Genomic DNA, 12,151 nt, shown 5'->3' on the forward strand with positions numbered 1-12,151 from the left:
GATTGTTAAAACTGTATATGGTATTGTTTTTTGTGCAAAAATTAGCCTTGGTGAATGAAGGAAGCTTTTGTAGCTGCAAGCACAGTCATACATATATCACAATAGTCTTGATTTATATGCACACCACGTTTTGAGTATGATATTCATAGTTTTGATATGGTGAAACTGTATCAAAGGTGTAGTTATGATGATGGATTTTATCGGTGAGTATGAGTTGGTAGGATTTTTTCAATCTACTATTGATTGCATACTTAATTGAACATGTACTTCTTACATGTGTTTACTTGTAGGAACTGAGAGATGGTCGAAAATACAGTAGGGGTGAAATGTATTCAATTTGTCATAAAAAGTCTGATGGGTCATTTGTCAACGACGAAGCCAAGGAGAAAGATGCAAGTGTAAATAATAGAAGTGTTATGTAATTGTAACTATTTGTTATTGACTACCTTATAAATCAAAGATGCAACTGTTAGTTTTGGTAATAGTGAGTTGCAAAGCTATAAAATTACTTATTTCTTTGGTAATAGTGAGTTGCAAAGTTAGATATTTCTGTTACAGAGAGGAATTTAATTTGCTTTATCTGTTTGCGCAGGAACAATTGCAAGCTGAAATTGGGAAGACTCCTTCTCCAAATGAAGCATTTGTTAATGTGTTTGGAAAAGAACATCCTGGATATGTTCATTGTATGGGACTTGGAATAACACCATCACAAATTACTACATCTACTTCTCACTCTGTAAGATCGATGTCTTCCTCTGAAGCTAATGAAAAGATGGAGAAAATGCAAGCTGAAATTGATAGGCTTAAGAAAAGGGATTCTGAAGTTGATATGTTGAAGGAGCAAATTGCTTTCTTGATGCAAATGCAAAATTCTAGAGACAAACAGGTAAAATTGTTTTCATAGCAAACATATTTAAAAATCTTGTGAGAACTGTTTGTCTTTGATTAAAAATATCAATTGTGTAAAGATTTTTTATAGCTATAAGAGAAATTTAGTTAATTAGTTTTGACAATATTTATCAATATTCATTGAGGTTAATATATACTTTTTTTTTCTTCAGGCAATGAACATAGAATCGCCAAAAGATGGTAGACGTTCATCTGAGTCCAGCCACCAACCTGATGATCGTGGAACAACATCATTAGGGACTAATTAGATATTTGGATGAACTTCTAAGTTTGATGGAGTTGTTTTGTATTGTTAGCCACTCCACTAATGTTTTGAATATTTAAACTACTTTATTTATTGTTTTAGTTAACTTCAATGTATGAATTGGTGTTATGTCTTTTGAAAAAATTATATAAATTGGATTTAGGTACAATAATTATTAATTATGTATTTAAATTATGTGGATGGTATTTATGAATATTTTTTATTTTAATTGATTAAAAATAGGAAAAAAATTGTATCATATTTTTTTATTTTAAATTATTAGGTTTGCGACGGTTCAAACTGCCTGAAAATAAATATAGCGACGGTTGATAACTGTCGTAATTGTGCAGAAATAAATAAATTTGAGTTTGTTTTAGCGACGGTTCTAACTGTCGCAAAATGTATTTAGAGACGGTTGGGAACCGTCGCATACTTTGGCGACGGTTGGAACGACGGTTTTGTGAATCGTCGCAAATTGGCCTCGCGACGCACGAATCTGCGACAGTTGTTGAACCGTCGCAAACATCAAACTGCAGCGGTTACAACCGCCGCAAACCCTTTTTTTAACCGCCGCAAAACGTTTTTTTCTTGTAGTGTTTAAATACTTAACAATGACATGTCATAAAAAAATCAATTACAACAGCAACATAAACTTTTGTAAAAAAGTAGAGACTAAAATTAGTAACCGAAAATTTAGAAGAATCAAAATTCGAATAATTGTTTAGAGGGTATTAGAGTTGTAAAATTAGTTACAAGTTAGTTACTTTAGTTACGTATTAGTTACTTTAGTTAGATGTTAGTTACAAGTTAGTTACCGTAGTATTAACTTAGTTGTTTTAATTTAAGTATATAAATTTCATTATACCTACTATTATAATTATCTTTCACATCTGATCAATATAAAATTTATCTCTGTTTTCTTTTCTTTTATGTTGAGTATCAATATGTTGCAAATTATGATATGGTATTAGAGCGATAATTATTCCGTTATTTTATTTCTCAAAAATTTCTTGGGAAAATTTTTCATATAAACTTAATTGATTTATCTTTTCTTTACCATTTGATTTTTGAACAATTTGTTCATTTTTCTCTCTTTTCTCCCTTCAAAACTAGTTTTTTATCCTTGATTCCTCATATTCTTCTCCTTCCCTCTCAAATTCCAAGTTAGAATTATTTCATCATGATGATGATACTTGAAAAATAAATAAATAAAAAACTTATCATACAATGGGCATTAAGGGCAACATGTATGCCAACTAAACTATTCTAAAACCCAAGACTTCTTCGACACTTTGATGTCAACTTTATTTCAACATCAACGACTTTCGTAAGTATAAAAAAGATGGAGTGAAGTATATTTGTTGAAGATTTCTCAAGAACATCAATAATATTTGGTGGCAAAATTCTTTATTATTACCCAAATTGACATTAAAAAAAAAACTATAAGCTCATGAATCGAAGTGTAAACTATACATTCAACACTTACCAACAACAAAAAGCAAGATTGTTCTTGTTTCTAAAAAAAATCATAATTGGATTCTCATCTAAAAGTCTTAATGACCAAAGAGTTGTGCATGAGATTTCGTTTAAAAAAAAAGCAAGATAAGATCTTACATTGAGGTGAAGACTCAATTCAACACCTACTACAAAAAAAAAAAGGCAAGAAGCAACTTAGAATCTTTCTTGTTCTTAAATCTTCCAAAAATCTTTGAACTAATTTATTCAGACTTTCAGAATCCTTTAATTGATTTATTTCAGTGTTTTTCATTGTATTTCTTTATATTTGTGTTATTTATTCATCCCAATCTAAAAATGTCGCGAATACCTTCTAATTTACAAGGATATTAGATATGTAAAATTAGTTACAAGGTAGTTAAGTGTTAGTTACAAGTTAGTTACCCTAGTTAGAAATTAATTGTTCTAATTTGTGTATATAAATTTCATTATCCTACTATTGTAATTATCTTTTTCATTTGATCAATCCATAATTTATCTTTGTTTTCTTCTCTTTTATACTTACTATTAATATTATGCAAATTCTAAAAGATTAAATAAAAATAAAAGTTGATATATTTATAGTGGATAAAGATATATTTAACCTAAAAATCAATACATAGAGATAATTTTGATCTAAAAAATAACTTCAAACTATTCATATTTGGCCTAGGATCAAGAAGGGAAGAGATGAGTAGAAGGAAGGCCTCCAAAGTTCAAACCACCCCATCTTCAAGTCCCAAAAACTCATGTCAAGTCTCAAAATGTTCCAAATCATTGAATTACAAGTACTTTAAATTACATATTTGTTAGAACAGTTTTGTTATAATGAGTTTAGAGGGAGTAGTTTTAATTGCTGCTATGTACTTTGATATGAAGAGAATATAATAGTTTGACTTTAAGAAGTTTCGTGGAACTATCTTTCTTGGACCCTAAGTCTCCTTAAATTACATGCTTGGATTTGGTCAATATTAATTATGATAGGTCTTTCATTGCATTCCCATCGAATCTCTTTTTTTTTTTTTTTTATTCTGCATAGTTTTCTCACTTTTTAATTATTTACTCCAATGAAATATAAATTATTTTATAATTTTGAAATAAAACGTAAACAAAAATTCACGACTTCTCATAAGATTACAATAATACTCTAATTTATTATTTTTTTCATTTTTAACGGTTCAATTTATTTTTTATATGTGGGAGATAATTTTAACGATACTTATATTTTTATTAAAATTGTACAAAATTAAATATGGTTAGTTATATTTTTTTAATATACGTAATTTAATCTATTTTCATTTATAAATTGTTAATTCATAACCAAATCATGGTCCACCCAGGAGCCATATACACAGTAATCACCTCATTTTACACTTCATATATGATCATCACCTTTTTATTTTTATGACCAAGTATACATCAATTCAATTGTTGACCTTAGACCAATTTTCCATAATCAATTGCTATATATTCTCTTAAACCCAAAACATTTTTCATAATAATCTCTCCCTGGCTGTCTCTTGACCTTTATCTAAACTAAAAATGAATTCAAGAGGAAAACAAATTATGAAAAACCAACATTTGTTTCAAAATGTTATCATAATGAGGCATGGAGAACGTCTCGATAACGTTGATCCCACGTGGGCATCCACAGCGATACAACCGTGGGATCCACCCTTGCTCAAGAAGGTCAAATTCGAGCGATTCGAATGGGTGGAGGGATTGAACAGAGTTTAAAATATCCGATTCATCGGGTGTTTGTGTCTCCCTTTCTTCGTTGTGTTCAAACTGCTGTTGAACTCATTGGTGCTTTCTCTACTATCAATGGTGGTGTTGAAACATTCATTGGTGAAGACAATCTCTTTGCAACTTCAAAAGTCAAGGTCGTGATTTTTTATTATTAACTCTTGTTAGTTTAAAAATATTCAAATCGTGAATGTTTTGTAGAAAATGGTAATCACTCCATCCTTTTTACTACAAGACTTTTGATACTTTTCAAACATATATTAAAAAAAGTTGATTTTTTGACCAAATTATAAAAACTTAGTGCAATTACAAACATTCTAGTTTGTATTGCAATTATTAATGTGTATAGTTTGTGAAAACATTTTTTTTTTTGCTGACTATAATTTGCGAATGATTAAATTATATGTAGGTTATGAATGCAATTAATGTTAACTCTTCTGATTCTAAGACAATTATGTACTCCTCTCTAATTATAAGATCTTTAGAACATTTCTTTGTTACTAAATGTAAGATATTTTTTACTTTATCTAATTATATCTTTTATTAATACTATTAAATTATTTTCGAATATGAAATTTTAACATTGATTGCATCGATATACAAAAGATAATTTAATAATAGTCATACATAAATAATACATATTAACTACAGTACCAAATTTTTTTAATATATGCCTTAAAAGAGTTATAGTGACTTATAAATTTGAACAAAAGAAATTATATTAATAAAAGATATATTTGAAAATCAATAATAAATACATTTAGAAACATGCAAACAAAATGTGGGAAGGGGGTGATCAAGGTAAGTTTTGACTGTTAACCCTTTTGTTTCAATCAAAATTTAACGTTATTCTAAAAATTGTCTTAGTTAAAAGATCGAAAAATAAACTTACTTGTTTTATTTACTATTGAAGAGGGAACGAGGGTAAATCCTTCATAACCCAAAAACATCTTATGACAATAATTTATAGGGAGGGCATAAGAAAATAAGCTCAAAATAGACATTTTAGACAAATTGTATAAGTTCTTCCAAATATAAGTTTTATAAGCTCTTCCAATTTCCAAATACTTACTGAAGTAATGGTCAATTACACTATTGAAAATCGTAGTCAAAAGAAAACGTAGTTATGCTTTATCACTTTTGTTGTCAAAACAAAGTGTGAAATGCAACAATGATTGGGGATGAAGTAATTTCCCAAAGACTAGTCACTTATTTTTTGTCCTTAGGCAAAAATTATTCCAAAGCCCTTAAAAATGTGGTGAAAATTTAGTTGGGAGTTAACCTCTAATGTAAAATGTATATTTAATTTTTTTTAATAAATAAACGTTAGTGGATAATTTGTTAAAGAAAAAAGAATGTTAGTAGTAAGGATTAAACCTTGAACATCCCTTATAATAATCTTTCAGTATTTCAACTCAAAGCATTGGACTAATCTCGCATAGAATGCATATTTGATTATCTTAATCAACTTATAAATATTGATTACTTGAATAGATGACTCAACCATATAATTTACCAAAATTGTCCTTAACATCCACAACTGTATGTCTCTATTGAGTATGGACTATGTGAAGTGTTTAACAATGTAGCCATTCGTCCCAACGTTGCTCCAAAAGATAGAAATATAAGTTTTGATATATCAAAAGCTTGAAGCCATGCTCCCAGCTGGGTGTATAATGAGGTATAATGGATTTCATCATAATTTTATTATTATGAACTTTTTTGCAGATAAATATTGAAGCAAACATTATTCAATCTAATGAAAACTTCTTGTGTGATTAACTTCAGTTACCTCAATGGGGAGAGTCGTTTTTGCAAGCAGGGGCTAGATATCAGAAAACAATCAAGGACCTTGCAGATAAATATCCTAATGAGAACTTGCTATTTCTTACACATGGTAAAAAAAATCAATTCTTTTCATTTTAAATCGTAAGTATAGAGTTTAAAATGGATTGGTTGGATACATTTTTGTTTGGGTTATAAAATAGATTCAATCAAACAAAATCTTTTAGCTCATTGTACCCAAAAATGTTCAAACAATCTATTTACAATTTAATAAAAATTAATTACCAAAATTATTCAATCAACACAAACTATTTAGTAAAATTCATTCAATCCCATCTATAAATAATTCTTGTACAAAGAATATCCAATTCATCTAAAAAATATTTTATAAAAAAGATCATTCATGGCCTACGTAGTTGGCTGACAAGATCAAAGTCGTTAGACCATTGCTTACCGTCGAACCAGTGCCATATGCTATTAGGCTTTGGGTCATCAGTTATCTAGAACTAGGTCGTCCACTACAAGGACCCAACTCGTCAACTATCAAGACCAAACAATCGACTGTCAAGACTCGAGTTTTGGTTGCCAAGTCCCAGGTCATCTCTCAAAGGGCATAAGGTTTTCATTGTAGGGGCAACGTCGAAACCTGAGGCTGAGAGCATCGAGACCTAGTTCGCGATCAATAAGGACTAGGTCGTTAGGATTTACAAGAATGGTGAATGGATCACTAAAGATCTTGAAAATTAAATAAATGGATTGCATCAGTCTATTAATTTTCGTTGTTTTCCTTTACAAACATTTTCTGTTGTTATGGATGGATTTAACTTTGGATAAACAAGTGCTTTTACCACTTCTATGTAAGAGTAAGATGTTTTTGGGTTCCTAGGTGTACATACCTGAAGATGTTATATCTCAAAGGACACTTTTTTTAGTCATGGTGTTGGTAGTTATATAATTGGAGAAGCTACCTTGTATATGTATTGGAAAGTTTCTTCTTCATGTTGAATTGAAATTGAATTAAAACCTTTGCAGGGGAAGCACTTCAGACAGCATTTTCTTCAACCATAAAAGATGCTGCAAAAGCTAAGGCAAAACTGCAATACTGTGCATATATAGAACTTAAACGACCTACTCATAAAAAAGATCATTCATTCGCTCGTGGAGAGTTCAAAGTACTTACACAAAATGGTCAAACAGGTGTGAGCTATATTTCCTCGCAACCCTTGAGCAAAGATATCAACCAAACTTCAAAATGATAAAGCATGTCAAGTTTATGAGCTTTTACAAATGGAGTAGGAATAAATACTAGTTTGTGATCAAGCATATCACGAGATTATAAATTTTAGGTCATTCAAATGTGTCAAATAATCGCAAGCTTACCAATGCCATTCTTGTAGGAAATAAACATATCTTTATGCAACTTTGTCATGGACTGTAATACTTTGTATTACAACAGTAGAAAACTATATTTGTATACTACAACCCTGATTCTACTCTATATCTTAAGAACTAGCATCAATACCCATGAAATATCCATGTATGATGTAGGCATTCATAAGCTAATACATAAGCTGTATTTATCTTATAAAAACTAAAGCTCCAAGTCAATGAAAATAACAAACTATTGATGAATGTATTACAAGTTGCATACACAAAACTGAAAACCACATCAATTGGATGTAGTGTTTCTGATAAGCATATAATTGTTGAATTGCACATGAAACTTTCAAGGAACCAACCCGAGGAATGTTATGACTGCTTCTCCACCAAGAAACCACACCACCAAGTACTAGCACAAGATGTGACTGAACCTTTGGTTATGACTCATCCATTTACCTACCTAAACAAAATATGCTATTTTATTTCATAGAAGACCCCATAAACTTCAATATACAAAAATATAAGAATTAATCTAATGGCAGAGAAGGCTGAGTCGTCCTAATAGAAGAATTTATGAAAATATAAAGAGTCTAGATTTTTAAGATAAAGTTTTCTGTTTTCAAAATCTGCTTTCACTTTCAATTACATAATTGGGACCGTGTTTTCACTTTGTTCCTTGTTTTTAAATATTTGTACATGATACAGTGGAAATAACCTTTTTACTGTTTTCACAAACAAAGGAAATGATTAGAAAGCATCTGATACTCTTCATCATATTCTTTTATTTACTTGAAAAGAAAATATAAAATGCATTTCAAACTTTCAAGGTAGTAAATGCATTTACTTTTCAAATTCATAATTGTATACAGTAACTGGTCTGAAACATTGAACATTTATTTTTCTCCCCTTTCAATCTCTTGTTGGCAGTAAACATTTAAACTTAAGCAGAGTGATCTTGCATATCACGGTTTGCAGATATATTTTATTTACATTAACTGAAAAATTTGCTTACTTATTTTGTGTGCGTGGACGTAACCCAAGTTTTGCTCTTAAATTGGCACCGGCTTCAATGAGATCATCCACCTATAGGCAATGCAATAACATGTAGTACGTGAGAATACTAATAATATGCACATAATGAGATCTTACATCAGCAACGTATAAAGAACACCATTAGTTCTCTTGACATCTATAATAACTAAACATTATAGAATAAACCATGATCAATTTAGTACCTCAATTATCACTCCCTCTCCTATTTAGTCCCTTAAACTATATGAAAATAATAAAAGTCCTTATACTATATGAAATCCATCAAATTACTCCCTAAACTATATGAAATATATCTCTTTAGTGTCTGATTGTATGTCAATGTATGGAATAACTTGACGGGCTTCATATAGTTTAAGAACTATTTATCATTTTCATATAGTTTAGGCACTAAATAGGAGAGGAAGTAACACTTAAGAGACTAAAGTGATGGTTTACTCAACATTAAATTAATCAATTTCACATCTTCTGTTTCAACAACTACAAAACCATATTCAGAGTATGAATAGTAAATAGTGAACAGTTAAATGCCTTATGATCTGTCTTCCAGTTAAGGTTTTCGCATAAATCATAACCAATGGTATTCTGTAGTATTGTATTATCCATCAAAAACATCAAAGTAACAACTTATGACTTGCAATATTTAAGTGTTCAAAAAAGGTTGAAATTACGGGCTACCAATTAAAAGCAGTGTTCTATAACTCAGACCTGACTGGCCATCCCGATCGGTTCAACCAAAAACCGGACCTGTCAAACAGTGTAGCTAATCATTTACTCACATAACTAGTGATGACATCAACAACTCAACTCTAACTGAAAGTCTCAACCACTCAACTAGTTCAAATTGATTGCATCCGCTCGCACTTTGTACGCCTACCCACATCCAGTCAGGGAATAGCACGATAAATGCCTTATGATCTGTCTTCCAGTTAAGGTTTTCGCATAAATCATAACCAATGGTATTCTGTAGTATTGTATTATCCATCAAAAACAGCAAAGTAACAACTTATGACTTGCAATATTTAAGTGTTCAAAAAAGGTTGAAATTACGGGCTACCAATTAAAAGCAGTGTTCTATAACTCAGACCTGACTGGCCACCCCGATTGGTTCAACCAAAAACCGGACCTGTCAAACAGTGTATCTAATCATTTACTCACATAACTAGTGATGACATCAACAACTCAACTCTAACTGAAAGTCTCAACCACTCAACTAGTTCAAATTGATTGCATCCGCTCGCACTTTGTACGCCTACCCACATCCAGTCAGAGAATAGCACGATAAATAAGGACAATTGCACATCATATCAAGTGTAGCAGAGTAGGCGATGAGAAAGATCACTCAAGTCATTATGGAATTGAAAATTGAAACGTTCACACCCCAATATGACATGCAAGTTACAATCACAACATAGTGTGAAGGAAAAGTTAATGGTTAAACATTTTAAATACAAACTGCCATTGCAATTCCGTCGTCAGTCAAGAATGAATCAATGTCCTATTCCACTATGTGCCACGGAGACAACTTACCTATATTTTTACAAATATTTGATATACATAAGGAATTTAAATTTAATGTTACTCATTCGTGCAGTCCGATCAGTGTTTTACTAACCCAGTACATTGACCATATCTTAACCTATTCGAGTTTAATAACATTGATTAATGATTAAAAGTATAAGTAACTTTGCACTACATTAGGTTTTCAACCAACAAATTGAAAATGATGCACTACATTGAAGCAAGAAAGCCAAGAGGTTATAAAATACTCTCATAATACCCTTTAAAGTTGCAAAATAAAAGGCCAAAAAATTAAGTAGGGAGGAAGGACGAAGAACTAATCAAACAATTAGGAACTTAGCATTAGTTCATAAAATGAAATCAATTAGTCGATACCTGTTAACATATTTGTCAAGAAATATGAAATTAAACTTAAGAACAATGAGCTAATGTGATGGCTAACGACCACCAACAAACACGTTTAGACATTTGACATGCACAGATGAACATTAAGCCACAGTTTTATCATGTGAGTAATGAAATTGTCAAATTAAAGTCCTATGAACATTAAGTCAACCAAACTGATGCAACAAGAAATCTGATAGAACCATTGTCCAATTTTATTGGAGAAGAGGAAAGAGGAGTGAAAGGGAGAGCCCAAATAAATATATTGAGCCTGAGGAACGTGGATTGGATAAGGCAGAGAAGGAGGGTGACTTCTGAACGTCTGAGGTGGAGGGGACAAATGAGATTGTGGAGAGCATAACAGAAATGACAAGTGGCATTATGAGAAAGGGGGAGAATATGCGTGACTCTGTTATTGGAGAAGAGAGAATAGGAAATGGTTATAAGAAGCTAGTCATCAAATTGAGTAGAAAGGAATTTACTAGTTTGGGGGTAAGGTAGAGCTGAGGGTCTCTATCCCAGTCTCAAGGGAATTCTATAGCTCTATACTGTTTTACCATTCATCTTATAAGGATCTAGTTACCAATCTTTCCTTTTCATTATCAGTCTTTATATAATCACCATACTGTGTTTGGCAAGAGTATTCCTATAGAAACCGGTACCACAATTGGATATAATAGTAATAGTTGTCTTCTATTGATGATAGAATACGATTACACCATAAACAATGTGGTAAACTAACCAAAGAATGAGGAAACGAAAATGCATTTTGAGTACAATGGCTTCCCAAGATATTCGAGAATTTTGGTCTCTCCCTTCCAAGATTTTGATCAATGCATCTTGACGGTATTTAAGTTAATGACCATTTTGATCAATCCAAAATACCAAACACAGTGTCTTGGTGCTTCTTTTTCCTTTAGTTAATAACCCCATGAATAAAAGGAACTGGACTATATCATAAACCACTAACACTATATTGTATAAACATTCAATAAGAATTAATTTGATCTCATAAAAAACTATAGTCATAATAATAGTTCTATTCACTTAAATATCAACTGTTTACTGTTTTAACCACACACAATCTGCACGAAAAGATCAACCGTGGTTTAGTTTGGCACTTTGGCCTCAATTATCCATCTTGATACTTGAGAGTATTTTTAATGAAACTAATGATTCAGAACATTGCAACAGTTCAGGGGCCCCTAATCTAGAAAGATATTCTCTCCCAACAACTTCCTAGCATAATTGATAGAGCAGAAATATTAGAGTAGAGATAAAACACTGATATGGATGAATGAATATTATTGATGATGATGGAATGTGGAAAATGAAATACAATTCCAGAGCAAAAGCTCTTCAACAGAGAAAATGGTTATTCTCTCACTGCCTAACCATAACGGTAATGATTTAATGATTAGTTAACTCTACCATTCCCCCTACTCACCCTCTTTATTTGGGAATATTGTAACAGTCACACAGTCACATTTATTCCTGACTCTCTTTCTTCTTTCTCCTCTCATACACTCTCCATGTTTTGGTCCTCTCATCACTCAAGCCAACTAAGACCTCCTCCTCGTTAGGATTTGGACCATAGTGCCTCCTATCAATAATCTAGAATGATCTCACAACTAGACT

At 31.3% G+C, this 12,151-nt stretch overlaps 2 protein-coding genes and 1 pseudogene across 3 annotated transcripts in view; 2 read left to right on the plus strand and 1 right to left on the minus strand.

The window, feature by feature from the left end:
- Positions 1-292: 292 nt before the first annotated feature.
- LOC101498392 (uncharacterized) lies at positions 293-913 on the plus strand. Its single transcript, XM_027331100.2, has 2 exons — positions 293-398; positions 593-913. Exons 1-2 carry the CDS (start codon positions 327-329, stop codon positions 902-904), a joined length of 384 nt encoding a protein of 127 aa, XP_027186901.2. The 5' UTR covers positions 293-326; the 3' UTR covers positions 905-913.
- Positions 914-4,076: 3,163 nt separating this feature from the next.
- Positions 4,077-7,786, plus strand: LOC101498055 (uncharacterized; annotated as a pseudogene).
- The window catches only part of LOC101492640 (uncharacterized), a 6,027-nt gene continuing 1,410 nt past the window's right edge, over positions 7,535-12,151 (minus strand). Inside the window, exons 2-3 of one of the 2 annotated variants that reach the window (XM_004516213.4) lie at positions 8,571-8,641; positions 7,535-8,014 (exon numbers count right to left, since the gene is read on the minus strand). In XM_004516213.4, the coding sequence (XP_004516270.1) occupies positions 8,011-8,014; positions 8,571-8,641 (75 nt within the window). In that variant the 3' untranslated portion in view covers positions 7,535-8,010. Of the gene's footprint in view, positions 8,019-8,570; positions 8,642-12,151 lie in introns of both variants that reach the window. The other variant, XM_004516212.4, reaches the window with a different exon arrangement.

Source organism: Cicer arietinum, chromosome 3 (genome assembly GCF_000331145.2).
Source record: "Cicer arietinum cultivar CDC Frontier isolate Library 1 chromosome 3, Cicar.CDCFrontier_v2.0, whole genome shotgun sequence".
NCBI classification, from domain to species: Eukaryota; Viridiplantae; Streptophyta; class Magnoliopsida; order Fabales; family Fabaceae; genus Cicer; species Cicer arietinum.

What these genes read in the sequence shown, in the direction of transcription:
- LOC101498392 (XM_027331100.2), top strand. Translation starts at nt 327, where the DNA reads ATGTATTCAATTTGTCATAAAAAGTCTGATGGGTCATTTGTCAACGAC. An exon ending in CCAAGGAGAAAGATGCAAGT is followed by an intron (nt 399 to 592) that starts GTAAATAATAGA and finishes CTGTTTGCGCAG; the next exon opens with GAACAATTGCAAGCTGAAAT.